The following is a 25247-nucleotide window of genomic DNA, read 5'->3' on the forward strand; positions in this document are numbered from 1 at the left end:
GGGCCTGCACGCCCAGAGCATCCCAATAAATGATATATCAGCCTTCTTCCCACAACAGAGAAATACAATCACAGGCTGATATTTCATTTATTAAAGTACATATATTTTTGGAATAAAATTCCACGTAGCACTAGAGAGTGATGTGTTGTTACACACCGTAAACTTTCCAGCTCTCCCATTAATTTCTCTGGTCCCCTGTTAGCAGCCTCAGGACTGGTTAAATGTTCTATTTCTGCCTGTTCTGTCACAGCCATAGCACTTTTGTGGCCTCTCAAGTGAACACCCTGCACTGTCCAGGCCATTGTCCTTTCTTGCTGTCACACAGCACAAGCCCAGAATATTTAAAGTGTGTGTGCTTTGTATCACATCAGGCTGCTCTTAGAAAGAGCTCTTCACTGATTGTGAAGTAATTATGGTGGACAAGTCTCACTCAGCCCCGGAATAGCCTGACACCAAATTCTCAGCTGAAATAAACTGCTCTCTTGCCATTGCCTTGGGCACAAAGCAAACAGGATGGAGAAGGACAGGGCTGATCCCAAGTGGGAGCTGTGAATGCGGCAGAAGAGCTTGGTCATAAAACTAATGGTGACTTAGGCTAATTTATTTTATTTCATTTATTGTTATGTTATTTCATCTTATTCAATTGCTTTTACTTTATTTTAGAAACTGCTGTGAAGGCTGAGATTAGTGGGGCCTCTCAGAATATCCAGGTCAAATTAGTTAATTATTTAAACCAAAGAGAGCTTTCTTCTGAGCCCTTTTAAGTTGGTGGCAAAAAATAACCTCTGGTGGAAGGCTGGGAAAGCAGGATATGAGGCTCATGATTTAGCACTGCAGATGTTCTGCACAAGGATGACCTGTTCCTTTGTGCCTACACAATATAAGAAAACATGAATAACAAAACCAGAGTATTCCTTGTTCTAGCAGGAGAGGACTGGCAGACAGATGAGCCTGCACTTGTTCAGATTTAAGCCCCATTTAGGCAGTGAGGGTTTCTGCCTCCTGATCTTAATTCCTATTCTGAGAAAAGCTGCTTTTCTGATACATATCCTGAAACAAAGTCTCCTTGATAGCCCACAGGATCATCAATGGTGAATGCTGCAAATACAGGCAAGGAGCTGTAGTTGCCACCCTTTAGGTATAACATGAGTTTCAGTGGTTGCTGAACTTGGGGACTGCTGTGGGTCAGGATGCTGCTGGCTGAGAGCTCACAGCTGTCATCTGTTCACTGCTGCTCCTCTAATTTTGAAGAACCACCGTGGTTCAAGGAGAAAGAAGTGTTGGGACAAGTGGCTTTACAGAGAAAACTATGGGATTAAAGGAGGGGGTCAGCTGATACAATCAATAATCTAATTGAGCTGGTGATAGAGCAAGGAGGCACAGCTAACTGCTGGGTCTCCAGCTGTTTCTGAAGGAGGACTAGAGAGGGATGAGGATGAAGACATCTCAATAAATAATGTTCAAAAAAAAGGAGCCTCCATAAGAAAGGTGCAGAGCACACAGCATCAACAAGGGTGGCTGCACCTGGTGGTGGGCAAGGAGAGACACAGGGGGATGGGACCTCTTCACAGTAAATCCAAGGATTCAGTCACTTTACATCTTTTACTGCACTCTGAGAATTTTTACTGGGTCACAGTCCTCCAACTTTCTAAATGTTTTTTCAATTTTAATAGTATTTTAATATCAAACCAAGTAACTCGTGAACAACATCAGGTTGCTTGCAGTCAAGAACATTAATGCTGTAAATGAGAAAGCAAAGTGGAAGACTAAGAGAATGAGAGTGTATGACTGTGACAACAGTTTGTGATGTCAGGATTATCACGTGATAGCTGGATAAAAGGCAAAATATGTTTTCTATTAATTTAGTAAAAGCCATCTGGGTTTTTTTTTCACATATTGTCTCAAATTATTTTGTCTTCTCTCAGTGCCAGAGCTGACCCCTGTTGACTAAGTGTCTTGGATTAGGGCAAATTTGGGAGAAAACCTCCAAAGGGGTTTCTCTATAAAGCAGATTTAAGCAGCCCTTCCTTTAACTGGTTTGAGAAAAGATTTCTTGGGAGGAAAGTGGAAAAAGAATTCTTTATTTAACAGGCTAAGCATTTACCAGCAGAATAAAAAAGGAACAATATTGAACAATAAAACCTCTTGCCATTTAGAAGAGGTGACACACTCAGAAAGTGGGCTGTAGCTCTGCTAACTCATTCTGTTATCAGTCCCTCTCGCATTGGAAATGCTGCAACCCTGGCCCAGTCCAGTGGGCCACAGGTGTGAGCTGCAGGTGCTCTTCTGGGTTTTCAGTCCAGAGCAGGTTCAAAGAGTTCCAGAAAAAATGGAAAAACACAGTCCAGAGAAATTCTCGGCCTCAGCTAGCTAAAAACTAATTAAAAATCAAAGGAGAGCTCTGTCCCTCTGTCTGTCCTTGCCGCAGACTGCATAGTGCAGGAGAAGGATGCAGGGGAGCAAGTGCAGTTCCTGATAACAAACTCATTGCTTCTTCTCACCCCCCCCCACTCCCCCCTTCACTCTTGGAACCAGTCCTAAAGGTGCAAGACTTATTTCTAGGTTAAACTGACAAATGGGGATACAAACATCATCAAGTCACCCCAGGACACTGAGATATCTCTCACTGAAGAGGTTTGTGCCCCAAAATAGCCCACTCCTTTTCCTCCTGTGAAGAAAATAGCATGAATTATGTTTTTCCAAGGTTAAATATTTCTATATTTCAAGGTTAAATATGTCTTTATTTCTATAGGCAGGAAAAGACTGCTTCTCAGTAGTATACAATTGACTAAAATATGAAAGGATAATTATTTTTTTCTCTATCAAAGGACCCTTTTGATTAGCATTTCATCAAACAACGGCATAGAGGCCTAGAATCACCCTGTCATGAACTAATGAAGGTATTTTCTAGCCCAGAAAATGCTTCTCATTACCATTAGGGGCAACAGAAAAGTGCATATGGGGCTAAGGGTTTGTTCTCAAGTTCCAAGATCTGCATGTTGCTGTAGCAAAACCTTGAACTCCTAATAATGCAAAGCTTTTTCCAGAAAAAAGAAAAATGCATAATTAATGAAGAATGATAGAACTGACGATAGAAGAATTGATGAGGAGGAATGATAATTGGAACTTCTCAGATGTAAAGGCCATGAAAAGATCTTGCATTAGATCCATATGATATGGATGATTCAGACGGCAATGTCTGTGCTATAAACTGAAGGCAAGGCCAGACATCCCTGACATGGACAGGACTGCGAGTCCAGAGTGCTTGCATTCATGACTGGACTTCATCATCCACAGGAGGCAGCAGGCAATCTGCAAACCTGAGAGTTGCAGATGGATTACCACTATTAGAAAAGGAAGTGCAGGTAGCTGGGAAATACCTTTACTTACTTTGTAAACCTGACTTTTGAATTACTGTCACCAGACTCATGGGGTAAATCAGGCTATCCTGATCTGGTTTTGGTCTAATATGTAAAATTATATCAACAAACAGCACATGGGTACTAGTGGGAATGATTTCCCACGTTCACTGGCATTGCAGTGCTTGAGAACAGGCTCCAGGGACAGATGCTCTGAGAGACCCACATTACCAATATCCCAACAACCAAAGCATGTGCACAGAGAAAAGGACTACAATTCCCAGGAGAGGAACTAGCAGGGAAAGAAAATCTCATTTTCTGATTTCCATTTCTAGCCCAAAATAGCCTGTCTGCTCTCCTGGTCTTTGGGAAAACAGCGATTATGAAGACTGGTGATTTTCAATTCCTGGCAGTGTTGCAGCACACTCATGGGGTAACCGAGTTGCAAATTCTGCCTGGCAGAAACTCAGTGGAGTTAATAATATGTAGCAAATTAAGCAAACAAACAGAAAAGCTGGTGCGTTTAGGAGGATCTGCAGCAACCGAATCTTTTCTTACCCTTTCTAGGCAAACATTCACAAATTGCAGGGAATGGGGAAGGTAAAGACAGAGGGCAGTGCTGGGTTTTGTATCCAGGATCAACCAACCTGTATATGTATCTGCAGTTCACAGACTGAAGCAGGTTGAGAAATTTGTCTATATTCTTGCAATAGTCAGAATTAAAGCTCTCCTGCAGTGAAATAGTTGAAGTTAGTCCCCCAACATATCAGCTGTGCTCTGACAATGAGGTGATGAGCTACTGTATGCCCCAGCTGCTGTCCCAAGGAGGCAGGTGTTGTAGAAAGGGCTCCTAAAGCACCAGCAGTGGGCAGGATGTTCACCAGCCATGGGCTGGCATTGCCAGCCACAGATGTTTCAAGCACTCATGGATTTGCAGCATGGAAAGAAAGATACAGGAGGCAGGAAGTCAAGGTAGTTTTGGCACAGCTCAGCTGGATGCAGTTATCCTCACCTTGTATCCTAGTGGGCTGGTGGAATGGCTCCTGAGCATCACCATCTGCAGCACATCCTTCTGTGCTGAGGAGGTTGCCTAGAACATTCTTGCAGAAATGCACCTTTTTGCCATTGCTGACTTTGGTGACATCAAAGAGTCTCAGTCCCAGTATCTTCCTCTCTAAAACCACAGAAAGGGTAAAATTAATCTCTGGTCAATGGTTAGGGTTAAGTTACAACAAGCTAACTCAAGCTCAGTGTAACTAAGGCCAGAACTTACAATAGAATCCTGCCAATTAGCATTTGTGGAAAGGAACACATCGCTGCTTTAAAGAAAAACTGTTTTGCCATTAGCTCAAAGTAGCTTGTAGAAGCTTTCACTGTGACTAAGATCTGCAGTAACGTTGGAGACCATTCAGCCAAAGACTGTGGGATAATGCCTATTTATGGCTTTGGCATTTTAAGGTTTTTGTGAAGTGAAGCAGTAGGGATGCAGTGGGCTCCCTTGCATCTGCTGTGCCACAAGGGAGCGTGTGCCTGCTCAGGAATAAATCAGGAGTTACATATTCAATCACAAATACACATGGAAGGAGTTAAGAAGAGTTGAATGCTAAACTCTCATCCACCACTGCACAGGCATAAACAGAGCACGCTGTGGTCACTTCCTTTGGAGAAGAAGACAATCCTGCTGGCATCCCACTGCAGCATCCCAGAGCCTCTTACCAAAAGGGTGCCTGGTTCCATGCCAGGAGCAGGGAAAGAGAAGCAAAAGGTGCTCTTAGCTCAGAGATGTCCCAGATGTGCTCTGTGCTCTTCCAAGAGGGAAGTGAATCAGTGTTTGTACCGAACAATGGGCGCTGCAGGTGCAGCTTACATAAGGCTCCACAACTCAAAGGTGCACCAAGTTTAGACCCATTGCATGTCTGTCCTGGAAGATGCAAAGAGGATTGTGATGGCAATGCCCTTCCTTAGGCAGGCTTTGGTTTTTTTTCCTGGCAAGAGAGATCTTTTCTAATAAAAAACTGCTCTTTCTTACGAGCTAGCTGTTGTCAGTGTCTAGAGGACATAAAATAGATCCTATCTGCCCAAAACAGCTCACAGAAATCAACTATTATTTTGTTTTCTTTACTGGGTAAAAGGAGGAAGATGGCTTTTAAATTAGAAGTTGAAGCCCTTCCAGAACTGCAATATAAGATACCAAACCAATCATTCTTCACACAGTTACCTCCTACTCCATGAGCTCCTACTACCACAAAAATTGGTTGTTGCCAACTGAACTGAGTGAATAATTTGCAGTTTCATATTTGTTAGAGGAATTTTTCCTTTTTCTCTTTTCATTATTTGTCCACAAGCAGATTGATTTGCTTGAATATATTTTTTCCAAACACATGTGCAGAAACCATTCTGGAAGTAACTCTTGCTGTAGAACATTTGTGAGCAACCTGTTGCAAGAAGTCTCCAAACATTTGTCCCAACTCCATTCATTGTATGTATACACTTGCATCATGTGTCTATTTCTGTGAACAAAACATCAAAAGAGCCAGTCTTGAGTATTCTCCCTAAGAACAATTGAAATTATGCACAATTTCACCATTTAAAAATTACTTCATTCCTAGAAATAATGGCAGGATTCTCCTGGTTGTTGTAACAGTTGAATGAAAAACAAGCCCAGCTGAAGAGTTTGACCAGGACCATGCTGGACTCAGTGCAAAGTTCTTCTTTCTCCATTTTTTAGATGGAGGAAAGTACTCTTCTAGACTGCTGTAAAACACTATCTTTTAAGAGAAAAATTCAAAGGAATGATGGCACCTTTCAATGGGAGCTGGGCTGGGTACCTTGCATCCTCTCACAAAGAAAAGCATTGGAGTGGCTCTGACAATATGGAAAAGGAGGTAAAAGTCAAAGCCTGAGTGCTGTGGTATGCCAGAGCTAAGGAGCTTTCGAATTTCAAATCCAAGTCTCGCAGCTGGCCTGAAATGTTTGCTTTGAAGGCACCTGTAAAACCCAGGCCTGGCTCTGGTTGGTGTGCCAGGGAAATGCTGTGCTCGTATTCCAGCTGCTGCAGCCACCACCCAGCACTCTGTGATGTTAAGTAGGAAAAATGGAAATGAAAAAGTCGTGGAATTTACGGATGATGATGTTTGTGATTGTAAATGGGACATGGACAGGCATCTCTTCTGTTATTCCTTACTGTCCACTACGAAAACAGAAAGATTTTATTTGAAAAGATTTCCATTTAAAAGATTTTAAAATTTAAATATAATTTTAAAATCCACATAAAAATAATGCTAGTGAGAAAGCAATTACCATTTTTTCAAATATGAATTTTGGAAAAGAAGTTTTATTTTATTTTTGTTCTCTAACTTCTTCTGAAATGATTTTTAAATCTGTCAGTGCAGAAAAGACTTACTGCACTGTGTTCACGTCTTTAACCAGAACCACCCGAGATGGACTGAAATATTAACTCTCACTGCTCATGAACAACTCCTCAGATAATGTAGTTTGTGACAGAAATAAGTTATTGATGTTATGCATCAAAGTTCCCTGAACCCAAGGTTCAAACAATCAGTTTTAGGCTTGTCCAACAAGCTGGGTGCCAGATGCAGCCCAGCCCTGGGGATGGGGGACCCTTGCCAAGGTCAGCAGAGCCCATAAAACCCCATAAAAACCCATTAAAACCACGAGAGCCCTGGCTGTGGCACAGACTGAAATCACCGTGAGACATTCCAGTGTATAATGGCAATTTGTATCTCCTTTTGGTGATGCAGTTGAACACTGCCAACACAGAGCTGGAAATCAATGCTGGCCCTTCAGAGTGAGAATCTGTTAACTCTGTACTCAGAAACCAAGTCCCTTAGGACAGGGAAATTATTATGAAGTTGAACAACAATAATTTACACTTAGAAAAGCTCTCTACTTTTCCTTCCACCCAGAGCAGAACAGGGAACTCTAACACGGTTTTATTGTCCACTGAAGTGAAATTTTACACCTTGGAAACAGCAAATAAATTCATGTTTCTTCTGCTGCGTTGCTTAACTAGTGTGGTGCTGTATCCATGCTCTAGAAAGGCCTGTGCATTGTCCTCAGAGAAGGCAATACTGCATGCAGGAGTGGACAATCTGCTCAGGAGCAGTGGCACAGCTATTTCTGCACCAAATGATGTGTATTCCCCTTCCTGTTAGATGTGGATCTCAATCATAATGGAAACTTTAAATTTAATTTCACTTATAGTTTATGCTGACTCACACGAAATGTGATCAACTCAGAGGCACAGCATTATTTCTTTGCAATTTTCACCACTTGCTGGTATTTTTTTCCCAGCACCTTCGTGCTGCAACTTCACATTTGGTACTGTGATACCAATGGAGTTTTAGGGCAAAGCAGTGAGGATGTGCTAGCATCAAATAAACTTTAAAAAGTTTATTTGAGAAGATAGATTCTTTCAATGGATTTCCTTAGTACAGAAACTGACTGTAGTATACGTCAGAGGGGAAAGTTACTGTACTAAAAAGCCCCAACTCCGCCTGCCTGACTTTGAATGTGCTGGTTGAAGCTGACCGGGTCCCGGCGAGGGCGCAGTTCCAGCCCAAGTCCCGGAGCGCAGCGGGCGGGCTGTGAGCCCCAATGGCAGCCCGGCTGTGATCCCGGCTGTGATCCCGGCTGTGATCCCGGCTGGAGCCCGGCTGTGATCCCAGGTGTGAGCCCAGGTGTGATCCCAGGTGTGATTCCGGCCGTGATCCCAGGTGTGAGCCCGGCTGTGATTCCGGCCGTGATCCCAGGTGTGAGCCCGGCTGTGATCCCAGGTGTGAGCCCGGCCGTGAGCCCCCATGGCAGCCCGGCTGGAGCCCGGCTGCGAGCCCGGCCGTGAGCCCCCATGGCAGTCCGGCTGTGAGCCCCCATGGCAGCCTGGCCGTGTTCCAGGCCGTGTTCCCGGCCGTGTTCCCGGCTGCAGCCCCGCGGCGCCGCCGCTCCGCCCCGCTCCCTGCGCGCTCCCGCCGCTCCCGGCCGGCGCTCCCTCCACCGCTGCAAAGGGAACTTCTGTTCGCTGGGCTCTGCTGTGCTGCTGTGAAACGGCACAAAATGAGGTACACCGTGTGCTTCTACTCTAGAGAGCAGGTATAATGTCTGTAATTACACCACAACTGCACGGCAAATACCAGGTAAATACAGAGCTACTGCGTGTCCCTGCAGCTTACTTGTTAATTATGTACCACTACTAAGGAGTTCAAAGATAAATTATCATCGCAGGATTTAGGTGCCTGCTAAGGCGGGTCATAATGGAATTCATGCTATTGAAGGCTTGCTTTTGTTGATTTTCCAGCGGAATGGGGAAGGGAAACAACTCACCTCACATGCCCAAAGGCTTAAGTGCATATCGTGTCCTCGTACAGCACACTACCATGCAAAATAACATGGCACAATTAGGAAAACTGAGTGAATAAACAAACAGAAATAATTTCCAATAATAAATCATTGTTCAAATTCCATTTAGTAATCCTCCTAAGCAAATGTGTTTAAAAATCACTGATATTACATGCAGTATAACTGCTATGGGTTTCCTGGCTCAGTATTTAAACTTTCATGGGCTAAAATCAGAGAAAAACATCAATTCACTGACATCACTAGCAAAAACTATCCTTGCAGCAAGGACAGGGCTCTACCTATACAGCTTGCCTGGGCTCGTGAAATTGTGTATTTCTTATGGTATCAGACATAGAGCACCATGTGAGGCCAGTTCATGGCCTGTGCTAGCTCTCCTCTGAGCTGCACTGCAGTATTTTGGACTACAACTTGTTACTTTCAATAGGTATTTTAGTAGTATTCAAAAAGATAAAATTAGCTTCTCTATAAACATTACTCTTCTCCAAAGTGAAGCTTCCCTTTAAATTATGACTCCATGACGGTTGTTTGGTCAGCCATTTACAATGACTTTTACAACCTGTGTTGCATCACCTTGGATTTTATTTGTAATTTTTTTTTCAATTTCATTAATCTCATATTGATTTTCTTCCTGAAAGGTGTTGTTGATGTTTCTGAACCTTTCTTCTATTGAAGTTCTTGATCTATTTCTTCCCAAAAATGTGTCAATTGCAGAGGAAGATGCTGGTCTTTAGGGATTGCAAAATCAGGACCAGCAGAGACAAAACAACCAACTGTTATTTTCTGTTACTTGTAGAAACCTGAGGTACAGAATAAGACCTCACTGAAACTGGTTGTGCATAACTGCAGATGAAAACATCAGATAGCTTCAGATACAGAATGACTGTTGGTTTGAATGAGTTTATGTTTATGTAATGTACATTGACTTCAAATAAAAGGGAACTTTTTGTCTCCAGCACTGTGAACAGGGCAATCCAACAGAGGCTCCTTAGCACAGCTGCTGCAGCTGATGGAATCTTCTGAAGAGGGAAACCTAGACCATACGGAGGATGAAAAAGGAGAAGGCAACATGCCTTGTTTTCTTTCAGTCATTTTACTCCCTCCTCCCTCCCTCCTCCCTCCCTCCAACCCAAGAACTGTTTGTAGGTTCTCCTAGAACACAGCCATCTACCAAAGTGAATGCAAAAGGTGTTTCTTCACTCACAGGGTCTGCTCTTGCTCTCCCTGAAATCTGCAGCGAGATTCTTGCTGTCTTCAGTAGTGCCAGGACAGGTTAACCAGGCCTTGAAAGTCCCCTAATGAAAAAGAGCTAAGAGCACTGAATGGGAGAGAACATGGCTTCCATGAAAGGCTAATTATTTTGAGAGCTACCCATTCAAAAAAAGTCTGATCAATGGGAGAACAAATTAAAAATGAAGAATCTTTCATAAAACCAGACAGTGGAATTCAAGAGGACAGTCACAAATTAAAAGAAATGTCAACATATCAAGTGGCAGGAACTTCAAAAGGCAATTTTTTCTCTCATTTCCATAGGCATTCTTCATGAGCAACATCAAGAAGTGTAACATGCTAATAGCTAATAACAGGGTAAGATTCACTAATTTACTAACTGAATAACTTAATGTGTATCAAAGGAATAGTTTTCTCATTTAATTCTTTTTTTTTTAGATACAAACTAAGTTGAGTATTATCAAGTAGATAAAAACTGCATAGATTACAAGTCATCACTAAAATAGCCATTTTAGAATTAAGATTGCTTTTTTATGTTGGATGTCTCCTTTAGGTTTAAGCAATCACATATCTTTTATCCTCATTAAAATTCAGATTTCAAAAAAGAATCAGGAAGGTATCTTTGTGGACATGTGATGTTTTGCTAAAAACAGTGTTTTGCAGGGACAGACCTGTTGTGATCTTAAAATCTGAAAATATTGAGGACTGCAGAGGGAAGAGGTTACCCAGAGCAGGATAGCAAACATTTGGCCAGGTAAAATGACAGCAGACATAATCCAGAGTTGGTTCAGTCCTGCTTTGAGCAGAATGCAGGAGCAGATCTAAAGGGCCTGTCCAATCAGTATTTCTACGGTATAACTCAAGATTTAAGCCAGTGGTGTTATCAAAATCTTAACATAGATGATGTCAAGCAACTAACTTAATATTCACACACAGAAAAGAGGCAGGAAGACACACCTCACACCTCCCCAGCTGGCTGGTTTTCTCAGAGCCAACCCCTGGCCAACAGGGCACACCGCTGCAGTGTGTCACACACTGGTATCACCTTCCCTCCTCATACCTCAGCCACAAACATGATGTGTTGTGATGCCCCTTTAATGGGGAAGGTCAGGCTGTTGGAACTAATGGTTTTGTGGCAGATGGAGCAACATTTGCAATTGGGAAAAAGCAATCTCACACTGCCAAAACATTAATAATTCCACTTTCTTGGAAATATTCTGTCACTGTCACCGCTACATGTAAATTTGCCATGTAAATATGACTTCTTCCAAGGAAAAAGGCATGGTTCAGCAGGCTTTCTGAGGACAAGGACCTCTCTGCACCTGCTTTTTCTCTCCTTCAAAACCATTTGCTTCCAGTCACAAATTTTCAGAGCTGCAGCACCATGGGCATGATACTCATGGTGATTTCAGTGAGAGCAGGGCTGGTTTGGGCAGGCTGTCCCATGGTCCCCACTCAGCTGAACCAGGCAGTCAGGACACAGTGAGACCTAGCAGGGAATGGCTTTCTTTGGTTTGTTTGCATATTTTTGCACACTGTATCTCTTCGTGTGAATGCCTGTGTTCCTTACACTGTGAGAGAAACAAGAATTTCCTGATCCTCCTTTATACAACACAGTATTTTTTATAGCCTTACAATGTCTTTTATTAATTTATTTTTAGAAATAGACACTCACAATCCTTTCAAATTCTGCATCTATACAACGTCAATGCATTTCAGTGAATTTTCCAGTCCATTTATATTCCAGCTGCCTGGCGCTGGAGTCAGACATGTGGTGGTAGTACTGCAGGCAGTAAAGATGTCCAACCTCTCTGCAGTTCTCCTTGCTGTAATTATTGATCTCTGGGGAAACTGAGCCTCAAACACCAAAAAACCTTTGTGTGATGCCTGACTGTTTAGCAGAAGGTAATGGGACCAGTGAGCTTTTAGTTTAAAAAGGCAACCATTGTCCCTCCACTGAACAGGAGCTGAGATTTAACTTCACACTTTTCTATACATCATGACAAAAAGCCGAATAATTCTATTTTCGTTTAGGAGGAAATTATAAGACAGAGAAATAGTCTGATAGATTTTAGATTAGAGCTGCTTCCCTGAGAACAGGGGCTGTTGCAATGTGGTTCCATGCCAGAGATAATATTTTTTGCCCCAGTACTGTCAGCTGGGCCAATATATTTTCAAGAATCGCTGCTCTAAACTGAGAGTTCTCCAACATGATGCTTTGGCAAATTTAGATTTCTCTCTCTCTCTTGTCAGTGCTGAGATTAAGAACTCATTAAGGTAATCTGCATCATAGTGATATTTTAATGATTGCTCTGAAATGGAAAAATATCACACATCTGTTTGTATTCTGCAACTTGAGACATACCTTTAGGAAGTCAGTTTGTGATGACACGTTTGGGCAAATTATGCTTTATCTGCATGCTTTTTCCATGCATCATCCTGATTTGGGAACCTGAATGTCATAAGCAGAAAGCTATGTTAATTGTACAGTTTTGGAAGTCAGTGTAGTCCAAAACATATTCGTCAAGACCATCAGCCTCACCAAGTCTGCTCGAGAAGGTGGAGATGTTCTTTGTCTGTTAGAGGAATCACAGACAGTCTTTGTCACAAGAATCTCCAACAAAAAGCATCTTGGCCTTATGGATATGACATATTTCTGTTTCCTAAACCTAAAACCCATTACATATATGAGCTACTGTAAACACAAGTGCAAGTAAAAGACTTCTACTGTTGCTGGATTCCTCCTCCTCCTCAATTCAGGCAGTCAGCAAAATTACTTTCTCAGTATTGAGTTACAGTTAAGAATTGTTAACTGTGGTGTAACTGAGAGCAAAGACAAAGTCAACAGGGTTTCCTTCACTTGTGACACAAATAAAGCCTCTAAATTAGTTTAGATCATAAAAATGAAAGCATGAAGTATAGAGAAAATCATCATAAAAGTATAGAGAAAATACGTGCTACAAAAATAGAAATTTCTTACTAAAGCAGTTTTCATGGAAATGCTCACAGTGAGTTAGTGTTATTTGCCTCTAATTTGGGCTTTATTCTCCATACTGTATGTTAACAAACTTAAGCCACTTAATGCCAAGTGCCTTACACATTTTTCTTTAATTAAATTTCTCCAAAGAATCACATTGCACGAGCATTGGCCAATACAAAAGCACACTGAGAGATTGTGGGTAAAATCCAGGCACCCCTACAGTCACCAGTAAAATTCCCATTGAAGACATTATTCCACTGTACAGATCTTTACTATATATGGGTAATAAAAATTATCTTGTCACTTAGGAATTAAGTTCTCCAGTACACTATTCTAAGAAACTCAGCTCTGAATGAGCTCTGCACCAGGACTTATCACCTCCCTTACTGGACAAAACCAACGTTACTTCAGAGTCCAATCATGTCCCTTTTCAGGTATGTTTAAATTGCTGGAATATTCAGCAGATGCCAGTTTAGACAAGCTTCCTGCCTGTGGATAGAGGTAGGTACTCAGTCTAATAATCTGCAGTTTTACTAGAGTTTGAGCACAGGATTGCCTGCACTGAGCTCTGGAAGAAACCTGAACCATTGGAATCTAGGGATTCTCTCAACGGTTCACTAATAAGCTATAGGTGATTAGTACATGAAAGTAGTGCAAAAATTAATTAGATTTAGGATGATCTTTATGACCATTAACAGAAGACCAGATGTAACAATTTACTTGTATTTATTTTAGAGCTATTTTTTTTCTGTGTGAGATGCTGAAGTGGATACTTCTGTGATTCTTCCTCTGTCACAGGTTTTTAGCACCATTTTTTCTTCCATAACTCAGCTATACATTGCTGTGGAATTTGATATTGAGGAAAAAAATTGATCAAGTCTGCTCTAGGCCAGCACTGGTCAGCAAGGGCACAAGCAGGAGGGTTTGAGCTGGTGCCTGCTCCTGCCTTGGCTCTTGGGACATCACCATCCTGCAGCTGCAAGAAGGACAAAGGGCTGAGGGCAGCTTGTCTACTTCACTGCAAAGTTACTTTCCTGACTGGTATATTTTTGCAGCTCTAAGATGTTACCTAGTTACCAGTGAATCATAGCCTGGTAACCACTCAGAGAATTCTGGGGTTTATTTACAACAAGGTAAGTGACCCTGAATAAGTCAGGCTGGGGACACTTAGGCTGTCCGATTGTACAAGAGGAAGAGACTCACACGAAATTTATTTGAAGTGTTAAGATTAAACCTGCAGCATGAAATTCATTACCATTAGTCTTGACAACATTAACTCTATTTAAAATCTATTGAACTGGTTTAAAATTAAACTTCAGGTTCCCTTCACCTGCAACCCAGCCCTGAAGCTGTCGAACCCTGTGTTGCCCATCCCATGCCAGATTTTCCCATTTGGTTGGAAGATCGCTATTAATAAGTGGATTATTAATAAGTGGATATTAAAAAAAGAGGAAAAAGTGAGATTACCCAATTCTGCAAACAGCCATGTTTGCTTGCTTCAGTTTTGAGAAAGATTGTCCGAAATTTAGTTTCCTGATGGGTCTTAATCTTCCCCTTTTGTGGCTCTGGACCATCCGTCCCTCCTGCCTCCCCCAGTGCTGGCTAAGCGGGGTTGCTAAGCGACATGTTCTTCTCTTCTGTACGTTAGCAGAGAGAAACAGATCAAAGACACCCACAGCCCTGAATTATTTTATAAATGAATTTAAAGAGACACTCTCCTGTGCTGTACTATGTGGGGGGAGACCAAAAAGTTGCTGGGTGTAGTGAGAGTAACTGGAGAATTAAACTGACGTCTTCTGGAAGATAAGAATGCTCTCATAAATGAAAGCTGTGTAGTATTTGCCTTTTTTCTTGGGTTTTGGGGTTTTTTTTCTTTTTCAGAACTAGATTACAAATGTTTTATGCTCATTAATGTTTCTGGTTTCATGGCAGTCAAGACACTGAGTGCAGGCCAGGCTGCATGTGGGTACAAATTTCACAAGTCAGGGTTTCTGTCATCAAGTGACAAGCTTGCAGGGTTTAACTCTTTTCATCTCTTACAAAAGAGATTATCTATTATACAAAAATGTTTAATTCTTTAATTTTTAAACATTTTCCTGACTGATCTTAGACAAGAAAGCCACAGGACAAAGTTCAAGTGATGTATATTTGAAAGAATAAATGAAGATATGGAAGTCACCTGTGAAGATCAGACAGAAAACCTACGACACTAACATCTCAAATCTTGCTGAAAAGAATGAAAACCAAATGACTAACCTGTAATTACAAAAGCTGGGAATACACAAGTTTAAACATTGTCTTACAAGACCTTCACTTTCCTGGCATCAGCTCAGCTCAGCTGCTGTGTGCAAGCTGTGGGGTTTGTAGGAGCAGGCTGGTGGCTGAGGCAGGTGCTTGATGAAACAGAAAAGGGAGGAATTATTTGCCCCTCTATCTACTCAGTTTCTACCATCAACGACTTAAAAGGTAAAAAACCCAGCACTTGGTAACAAAGTGCAAGAATTTTTCACGACTTCTCATTTCCAAAGCTGCCACGGCTGGCACAGCCCTCAGAAAACAGAAGACACACAAAAAACACACTTAAAACCTTCCTCAGACAAGCAAGACAGACTGTATATAAAAAGTAAAACTCTTAGGTAAGTTTGCTGCAAAAAATTCCCTGTAAAATTTTTCCCCCATGCGAATCCTGTTCTGTAGCAGCCACCTGAGCTGCACAAGCGTCTCTTTCAAGGCTGTTGCAGGGGCTTGCTCAGGCAGAGGTGCCCCTGCAGCTCAGGCACAGCATCGCTGGGGACACAGTGCCAGAGGATCCCACCTCTGCCCCTGTGCCTGGTCAGAGAGGGGAGCAAGCTCCTCACTCTTGTCCTAGGCCAGAAATCTCACATCAAACTGAGGGTACATTAGTGAAACTAATGCAGTCTAGGACTATAAAGTGATTAATCTCACACAAATCTTCACAAAAAAAGCCAAACAGCATTAGGATCTATTTACATGCATTTTATTTTCCAATGAGAAAACAAGCCTCCCCTTTGTTCCTGCATCATGGTAAGTCTCTTCCAAATTCTGACTGCTTAGGTTTGGCATGTAAAATCCATTGTACTACAGCTAACCTACATTCTTGTAAAAGCACATATTTTAGAACAGGGCTCAGCCAGCTTCCCCATTTGTAGATATCAATTACACAGGCAAGATATGTGCTTTACTCTCACTGACAGAGTGTTTTATGTATAAACATCTTGACCAGCACTACACTGCCCATGGATAGCACATTTGGTGTGTTTTGGCTGAATTTCTGAAGGGGAAAACTGTGACTTGCACTCTAAATATTTTTTCTGGAGAATAGATTCCTTCACACACTATGAGCATCTTGTACAGAATACAAGTAAATATTTGGGAAGGAATTTCATGCTTATGGCAGGTATTGATTTGACAGCCTTGGAAACTTGACTCCCTTGGATGAACTGCACAGCACAGCTCTGCAGGATGGCCACGTTTCCACCACATCACTGCTCCTGCTGCAATGGCAAGGAGAGAGCCAGAGAACCCTAGAATTGAATGGCTTGGAAGGTACCTCAAAGATCATCCAATGCCACCCCTGCCATGGGCAGGGACATCTTCCACTATCCCAGGTTGCTCCAAGCCCTGTCCAACCTGGCCTTGGCACCCTGAGGGATGGGGCAGCCACAGCTCCTCTGGGCAGCCAGTGCCAGGGCCTCCCCACCCTCACAGCCAAGAATTTCTAATTTCTTTCCAATATCTAACCTAAACCTGTCCTGGGTCAGTCTGAAGCCATTCTCCCTTGTTCTGTCACTCTGGGTCCTTGTAAATAGCCTCTTCCCACTTCTCTTGTACGCTCCCTTCAGGTACTGGAGGGCTGCAACTGGGTCACCCTGAAGCTTCTCTTCTCCAGGCTGAACAACCCTAATGCTCTCAGCCTTTCCTTGTAGCAGAGGTGCTCCATCCTTCTGACCATCTTGGCAGCCTCCTCTGGACTTGCTCCAACAGATTGATGTTCTTCCTGGCTGTGCAGGCAGCTTGTTAGGATCTGCACTTCTGGCGAGGTAATTCAAACACTCTGACCACACTGTGTTCAGGGATGCAGTTCAACTGAGCTAGTATTTTATCTTAAAGATAAAATGATCTGAAGTGGTGGTGTTGGAAGGGTGTAATCTAATTTTTACTAATATTGGTAGAATTTTATTTAATGAATATAAATAATTTTGATTCACTGCTTCTCTTTCCTTACTTCCAGAATGCTGCAAGAACTTGTGGTGCAGCTGGGCTGCTGGATCCCAGATGTGAGCAGCCAGGGCTGGGCTTGGGCCTGGGAACAGGAGATGATGCCTTTGACATGTGGGAGGGCAGTGAAGGCCTTTGAGAACATTACTGACATTACTTGATGCTTCTACGGTGCTGTGCCTGCGCCTGCTTAAAGCTCAACATAGACTATGAGTAATTAGTGATCTGGATGTCTCTGAAATTATCAGCAGCAGCATTTAAATCATCATTAAATTACAATTAGCAGCCCTTTGAACAGAATGCTGTCGTTCCCAGCAGTCTAATTGGTGGCTCGTGGGCCAGTCCTGGACAACAGGAGGATTGTCTGCTTCTCCAACTGCACCAGCTCAAGGAGCACCCTGTCCCAGGAGTGGTGGCTGTGCCTCTGGGATGGACATGGCAGAGCCATTATGCGACAGGAAAGGCAACAGCACAAAGTATCCCTTGTGTCCAGGCTACTACTTTGAAAACACTGGATTTATGGACCTCATTTCATCCTGTGTGCTGATTCAAGCAGGCACAGCACCAGAACTTTATACTTTGCAATTCAAATAAATTTAGGGGGATTTTTATACTTCCTTTTCAGACTCTGTAGCAAGAACTGCAGGGGTGAAATACGGGCAGACCATGGTAAGACAAAGAACAAAGTGATCCACATCTACGTGTGGCACGCTGGCAGACCGTGCTGCTGTGCACTTGGGCAAGATGAAGAATTCAGCTGCTGTAGCAGACTGAAAGCGAAGGTCTGGCATGGATGGTATTCCCAAACCAGGCAGCCCTACCCACATTTAGGAAGCTAAATCTGTTTCTTTCATGCCTGAGATACTTGTGTTAATTTCATAAATGCCAACAAAAATGATGCGTTTTTAAAGTGTTGGGAGTGTAAATAGTTGCTCTTCTGAAATGGCCACAGTAGATGTATTTTAGCTCAGATATGCTCTCGCCATACCACTGGCAAGCGCATCTTATCTGTTATAATATCAACCTGCAGCATTCTATTAGTATCTTTTCATCATATTATTATGCAGCATTCTACTAGTATCTTTTCATCATCATATTAATGGTCCTGCAAAAACTGCAGTAGGATAGGCTTTGAATATCACTTTTTGTATGTCTCACACAACTGCCACAGGAACAGCACACTACTGTTCCAGGTTTTTGAAGCTGCAGTGCTACCGCTCCCCACCAGCTCCCACTGCCTGCTCCATAATGCCCTTATTATTTATGCTTTTTCTCTTGAAAATTCAAGTTTAGAACTTAAAATTTTCATGCTTTTGTTTCTTAAAACTAATCAAAGGCAGCAAATGGCCCCGATGTAATCTGTGTAGTGTGTGCTGTGGCTGAGCATCCACTGCTGTGAAAGCACTGCTTGTTCTCTGAAAGGAGGAATTCTTTCAGCCAGCGTCATTGCCCCCTCCTCCTCCTCCAGCCTGCTTCTCCCAGGCACTCAGAGGACTCGCTGCCAGTCATGTTCTTGCCCTAAAACTTTGCTGGAGCAACACCATCATTTACCCCACATATGTCCAGGGCCAAACCCCTCAAGGGTTGGCCTCTATGGACAATCAGAAATTTTGAGTTTGAGCATAGCAGTGGCTCTAGTAAAGTATGCTACCTTTTGAATCATCTTTTCTTTGAATTGGTGGTCCCTAGAGAGCTGATGCAGAGACCAATAAATGTTTTAAGTATTTATTTATATAAATAAACTCAGCGTGTGCCTTCTACATGCACATCTTTGTCCTAAGAGAAAAATGTTCCATCCGAAGTATCACAGAGATTTGAAAAAAGTTATTGCTCAAGCAAGATGGTTCTTGTTGATATTTTGTGGAGATATCTGAACATGAAAAACCTCCTTCTATGAATGTTGTGTGATGGTGTATAGTTTAATTGCAGCAACGTAAGAGACAAGAAAGGGATGTCACAGGTGGTAGAAAATACAATGATACAAAATCAGAGCACGATTGCAATAAGTGACAGACTTTATCCCCAACACTTTTTTAAACCTCAACATTTTTTCTTCAATTTCTTTTATTTTTGCAACTTTTTTCGACTAAGTGACCTGCATGCCTAGAACTGTGAGTGCTGAAGTAGCAATGCAGAAAAGCACTTGCCTGCAGGGTGAGCCCACAGCCACTTGTAGACCTGGCAGTGTAGAAGGCTGGGAGCTCTTCTACAGCAGCAAGAACAGGGAACTTCTGGGGCAGCAGGTCCACAGCAAGATACACCAGGCTGAGAAAAGAGGAGAAATATTAAGGGAAATTACACTGAACAAGTGTTTCCCACGGATAACGTATGCATTTATTCCCCCAGGCAGACGTACCTTTCAGGTCCCAGTGGCTAGTCTGTTCCACAGGCTGTGTCCATGCTCATCTTGCTGTGGGACTGACCTTCCTTAACAGAGGAACCAAGACTAAACTGATAACATTCATCTCTGCTCTTGCTCTGACATGGTTATTCGTTAGTTCTTCCTAATGACTGTTCAGTTCCTTCCTTTGAGGGAGCCACTCCTAATTCGCCTCTGTTCAGGTTGGATAATGAGTCACTGACTTTAATACCAACTGCTATTAACCCTTCCCTTACACAACCAACATCTGGGAACTCTGGAACACGTGTCTCAGTGTTGAAGTAGAAGATTGATGAATCCTGCATGCTTTCTGCTGCTGGTGGATGAAAAAACCACTTTGTTTGCCTTGTGTCTTTGATTAATTGCTCTTTAAGTCTAGCTTAATCTACCTGCTTTCCACAGTAATTTTGTTTTTCCATAAATTTAACTTATTTTCTATTGTCTTCTTGTCTGGCCAAACTTTTAGTTTATATTAAATAAGTTCTGGAAGTACCTTGTTCCCCTTCTGCTTTTCCTCTCTCTTCTCGTTGGGGAGGGAGGGTTGTGTGTGTGGCTGGGCACGAGCTGGCAGTGCTCAGTTCTGCTGTGCTGCCCTGACTCCAAGGATGCTGGCAGCCAGGCTCCTGGTGGCACATGCTCTGGACTAGTTTCCTTCCTAAATAACAAAACAGAAAAAGACACAAGCAAATTTATCATCTTTTATTTATAGATTATTTGCCATTCCAAAGACTATAGAAATTAAAGACCCTGTGAGACAATTAATGACAAGAAGTGAATTCTTCTTGACTCAGTTATTGCTCACAAGGCTACTTAGAGAATGGCTTGTTTGTGATCAAGTTTTGCACTGCTGGAGCATTGGATACATGCAGGGCTGTCTGAAAGTCTGATTTTTAGGCACCTCATGTATGGCAGTACTTGTTATTTTGACCAAATTTTGGTGATTTTTTTAGGATACTTGAAATTCTGAAGTTCTTTCTTCTTGATCCACTTTCCTTCTATTAGCACTACTGGCCTCCTACCATGTTTTGTGTGTTCCTCAAAGTTCCTTCCAAATTCTTTTATTATTTCAATGTTACTAGAGCATATCTATTCTTATAGGATAATCTAAGAATTCTAAGGGGAAAGTAGTTCAGAAAGAGATCAGAATATTTACTTAGGAAACCACACTCTCAGATTACTGCAAAAAGAGATTTCCAAGAAGAAACAAGCACTTGTCATTGATTACTTCCATAGCTTTTCCAGGATTCTTTATTCTATCATGCTGATGCTGCACCAGTTGGGCTCAGACACACATCCAGGGCACTCACTGCCTGGGAGTGAGCTGGCCCACCCCTGCTGCAACAGCTATTCCCTGCTGGGAATATTTACTGTGGGTGTCAATCCAGCCTGACTGAAATCTCATTACCAACATGCTTTTCCTCATTAATAAAATATTAATGTGAACATACACCATCAGCAGTTTGACACTTTCCATAGTTTTCCAACACCTAAACAACAAAGAACTGCTCAGGTGCTGTGGTATTATTGCAATGATAAACTTGCAGGCAATCTCTGGAGCTTGGGCACTTTGGCCATTTAAAAAATAATTTCTTCTGGTACAACCGGAGACAGTTAATTCCTCACTGCAGTGCAGTGAAGAGCAGGTTTCTTCCAGTAATTGATAGTAATGCTCATTTATGGGTTTCTTCCCTGGTAGTGGATACTTATGCTCATTTACCATTGGCTGCCCTGTGGATGGCAGCTCTCAAGATGCAAGCAGTTGCCACTTCTAGCATGTCTAAGGTGAAAAGGCTGCCAAAATCATTGAGGGAGGTGATTGCATATCCCTATTCTGCACTGATGCGGCCTCACCTCAAGTCTTGTGTGCAGTTTCAGCTGCTACGATACAAGAAAGATCTTAAGCAATTAGAGAATGTCCAAAGGAGGGCAAAGAAGATGGTGAACGGGCCAGAGAGGCCCTACAAAGTGTCTGAGGGCACTTGGTTTGCTCAGCTGGAGAAGGGAAGATTGAGGTCACAGCTCCAGGGGCTGCAGCTCCTCCCGAGGGGCAGCTCCAACCTCTGCTCTGGGACAGGGACAGCACCCAGGGAACAGCTGGAGCTGGGCCAGGGCAGGGTCGGGGGGGACATCAGGGAAAGGTTCTCCCCCCAGAGGCTGCTGGGGCCCTGAACAGACTCCCCTGGGTTTGGTCATGTCCCCAAGGCTGCCAGAGCTCCAGGAGCATTTGGACAACACTGAGGGACAGCCAGGGTGGGATTGTTGGGGTGTCTGTGCAGGGCCAGGGGCTGGACTCGATGGCCCTTGCAGGTCCCTTCCAGCTCGGGGTATTCTACGATCTGGAAGCTTTACCAGCAGCAGCAAACGCTCAGCCGGGAGAGGCCAGGCCAGCCGGTCACCTTCACCGGAGGAGCTGTGGCCAGGCCGGGCGCGGCACCGGCCCGGGAGACCCCCGGCTCCCCGGGCGGAACCGAAGCGCTGTGGGACCTCCTCTGCCGCCCTTGCACGGCCCAACACCCCCGAGCAACAGGTGCCCGGGGAGCCGCTCTCCCGAGCGCCGTCCGCCACGGCGGCCGCGGGGCTGATGGAGCGCCGCTGGCCAGCAGCGCGGGGCCAGGACCGGGCCGGGCCGATCCGGGAGACCCCTGCCCCGGTTCCCCCGCCGCTCCCCGCCTCCGGCCCCCTCCCCTTCCCCGCCACTCGCTTCCGCCGCGCTCCCGCGCATGCCCGGGTTATGCAACGGCCGCGGCGGGCGGGCCGGGCCGGGCCGGGCCAGAGCCGCAGGGCAGGGCAGGGCAGGGGGCCGTGAGGGGCTCCGGGCTACGAGCACGGGCGGCGCCGAGGGCGCTCCGCTCTCCCCGCGCTCCCGCCGCGGCCCCGCGCGGTGTGTGAGTGGCAGCGGCGCCGCCGCCAAGTCCCGCCCGTTCCGCTCTCGCTGCCGCAGGCGGCGGCGGCGGCGGGTTGGTTTCCTGCGCGCCCGGCCGCTCCCCCGCCCCCCGGCAGTCGGAGCCGCAGCCGCCCGGATCCCCGAGCCATGGCTCTGTGAGCGCAGCACATGGCGGCCGCGGCAGCCATGAGCCCCCCACTAATCCATACAACTCCCCCCTGATCGGCCACTGACGGCAGCCAGCGCTCCCACCCGGCTCCACCGCTCCCACCGCCCGCCCGCCACCGCCGCCGCGCCGCCCGGCCCGAGCCCAGACCCCGCTGCTGCCGCCGCCGCCGCCGGGCCCCCGCTCGCCCGCCCGCCGCCGCCGCCCGGTCCTCACCATGGGAGTGCAGGGATTCCAGGACTACATCGAGAAGCACTGCCCCAGCGCCGTAGTGCCCGTCGAGCTGCAGAAGCTGGCGCGGGGCAGCCTCGTGGGTGGGGGCCGCCAGCGGCCCCCCCAGACCCCGCTGCGCCTCCTCATCGACGCCGACAACTGCCTGCACCGGCTCTACGGCGGCTTCTACACGGACTGGGTGAGCGGCGGGCAGTGGAACCACATGCTGGGCTACCTGGCGGCCCTGGCCAAGGCCTGCTTCAACGGGAACATCGAGCTCTTCGTCTTCTTCAACGGCGCCCTGGAGAAGGCCCGGCTGCACGAGTGGGTGAAGCGCCAGGGCAACGAGCGCCAGACGGCGCAGCAGATCGTCAGCCACGTCCAGAACAAGGGCACCCCGCCGCCCAAGGTCTGGTTCCTGCCGCCCGTCTGCATGGCGCACTGCATCCGCCTGGCCCTCATCCGCTTCCACATCAAGGTGAGGAGGAGCCCGGAGTCCCCCCCGCCCGGGGGTCCCGGCGCCCCCTCCCCGCCGCTCCCTCCCGGCTCCAAGATGGCAGCGGGGGCTGCCCGCGGGGGGAGGGAGGGCACCCTCAGCCGCTCCCCTCAGCGCCTCAAAATGTCGCCCAGACCCGCGGGGGCGGCACAACTTTCGGCGGCCTCAATCCCCGGGGGATTTTGGCTTATTTACATGGCGTTGCCCGCCGCCCCCCCAAGGCCGGAGGCCGGGAGGCCTTGGCGGGGCGACTGGCAGCGCCCATGGCCCGGCCCGGCAGCAGGGCGGCTTCTGCCTCCATGTTCTTTCGCTCCGTTGACTCAAAATGTCCCTTCTTGCCTTGTGGGCTGTGGTACCGCAGGGGAGAGCGGGTGGGCGAAAAGCATCTCTGTAATTAATTATTGAGGGGAGGAAAAAAAAAAAACTAATCAGTTCTCGCACAGGATGGATCTGCAACAAGTTCCCGGCTGAGGCGAGGTGTTTTAAACTTGGGCTGAAGGGGAAATGGCTCGCTGCAAAAAACGCAGGGGTGCCACTTTTGGCTTTATGGAGGTTCTCGTGTTTGCTCAGCGTTTTCTCAGTATCAACAAGCTTTTAAAAACAGTTGTAGACTAACTGGCTCCTTACTCCATAACAGCGTCACTTATAGTTTTGGGCAATCAGCAGTGCCAAGCTGGCAGTTCTTGTTTTAAACTCCTTATTTTAAGGGACAACCTCAGTTTTCCAGCCCCACAAACAGCCCTTCATGTCGGAGCTGGGCTTCATGGCCGTTTTGCGCTCAAAGGCTACGATTTCAAAGGTTGCAGGATATGACCACGTCGCATCTCTCCACATGGCGTTCCTGATTTATGATGGTTTCTGTTCAGCTGAGCGATTGTGTATATTGAAACACAAGACGCTGGAAAAGCAAGCCCAGGGATGAAGCTGCAGTTTTAGGAGTTGCCTGCTCACCTTCCTGCTGGGGAGGGAAGAGCAGCAGGAGGGAAGCACATATTCATGCTTTATTATCTTAAATTACTTTTGTCGGTAGAAAAATATTGTGTAATCTTGGGAATTGCTCGATCACTAGCAGCACCTTAATGTAATTTGGCCTTTCAGCGGATGAGAAACATTCTGGCTGGGCTGCAGGCCTGGGGTACAGAGGCCTCTCTCCAAGGAGCTCACCCCACAGGTGGCTTTGGGTGAAGTTTCTCCTAGTTCTGCCAACAGGGCGGGAATGGTGCTGCTCCCTCGTAGTGCCCTGCTCGCTGGGCCAGGCCCATGTGCGGAGGAGCTCTGAGCTGGAGCGCAGCCATGCTGAGTTCACTCGGCAGTGGAGGTCCCACCCTGTGGGCCGTGGCGGGGATTGGGTCAGCAGGCCGGGGCCGCTGCGCCAGGCGAAGCGTGTGTGGAGCAAACTGGAAGTGGAGGCGAAGCTCGTTCTTGCAGGGCACGTGCAGCCCTGCCAAACGTGATGCCTTGGGCTTGGCCTTGCTTGGATTGAGGAGGTTATGGCCGCGTCTGCTGCAGTCATTTTTCCTGGTCATCGTAGAAGCCAAATGGTGTTACGTTTTTTGGATGGTGGGAATTTGCACAATAAGTAAAACATCCTATCATTTGAATTTTTGGGGACCTTTTGTTGCTAGGAAATAGTTTTGTGCTTTCAGGAAAAAGTTTTAGGGCCCATGCAGTGAAGGTCCTTACCTTGACCTGTTTCTGGGTGCATTATAAATCTTCCTCATTTCTTATTGGGACCCAGAGATCATTAGTTAAAACAATGAATGGGGTAAAAGAAGGAATTTTTTTTTCTTTTAGTGTTTTAAAGTAGAGACTTGATTTAATGCAACATAAAAATGCATAGTACCCAACAGAAAGGCAGCTATTTTGATATCAGGGGGAATTTAGTGCTTGCAATAGTTTTGTGGTATGTTGAGGTGGCTGTTAGTTT

General features: G+C 45.3%; 1 protein-coding gene and 3 long non-coding RNA genes across 9 annotated transcripts in view; 2 read left to right on the plus strand and 2 right to left on the minus strand.

Annotated features, from left to right (window-relative positions):
• Positions 1–2065: 2065 nt before the first annotated feature.
• On the minus strand, positions 2066–12411 carry LOC135453113 (uncharacterized). Of its 3 annotated transcripts, none has more exons than XR_010441772.1 (4): positions 12328–12411; positions 9937–10027; positions 8700–8747; positions 2066–4533 (listed from the first exon to the last, which is right to left on the minus strand). It is a non-coding gene; the product is annotated as an uncharacterized LOC135453113 (long non-coding RNA). The 3 variants fall into 3 exon arrangements; XR_010441773.1 differs by having other exon boundaries at positions 8700–9765; XR_010441774.1 differs by lacking the exon at positions 8700–8747.
• LOC135453114 (uncharacterized) lies at positions 8263–14394 on the plus strand. The gene is made up of 5 exons (XR_010441775.1): positions 8263–8512; positions 10266–10319; positions 10626–10716; positions 13251–13376; positions 13741–14394. It is a non-coding gene; the product is annotated as an uncharacterized LOC135453114 (long non-coding RNA).
• A 3192-nt stretch (positions 14395–17586) lies between these two features.
• On the minus strand, positions 17587–22963 carry LOC135453438 (uncharacterized). 3 transcript variants are annotated; one of them, XR_010441860.1, is made up of 3 exons: positions 22828–22963; positions 20055–20216; positions 17587–19446 (listed from the first exon to the last, which is right to left on the minus strand). It is a non-coding gene; the product is annotated as an uncharacterized LOC135453438 (long non-coding RNA). The 3 variants fall into 3 exon arrangements; XR_010441859.1 differs by having other exon boundaries at positions 19538–20216; XR_010441861.1 differs by lacking the exon at positions 22828–22963 and adding an exon at positions 21911–22315 and having other exon boundaries at positions 19538–20216.
• The window catches only part of FAM120A (family with sequence similarity 120 member A), a 48858-nt gene continuing 45953 nt past the window's right edge, over positions 22343–25247 (plus strand). For both annotated transcript variants that reach the window (XM_064724484.1, XM_064724486.1), the window contains exon 1: positions 22343–23302. In XM_064724484.1, coding sequence (XP_064580554.1) covers positions 22829–23302 — 474 coding nt within the window. In that variant the 5' untranslated portion in view covers positions 22343–22828. The remainder of the gene's footprint in view (positions 23303–25247) is intronic.

This window comes from Zonotrichia leucophrys, chromosome 12, assembly GCF_028769735.1.
Source record: "Zonotrichia leucophrys gambelii isolate GWCS_2022_RI chromosome 12, RI_Zleu_2.0, whole genome shotgun sequence".
In the NCBI taxonomy this organism is placed as follows: Eukaryota; Metazoa; Chordata; class Aves; order Passeriformes; family Passerellidae; genus Zonotrichia; species Zonotrichia leucophrys.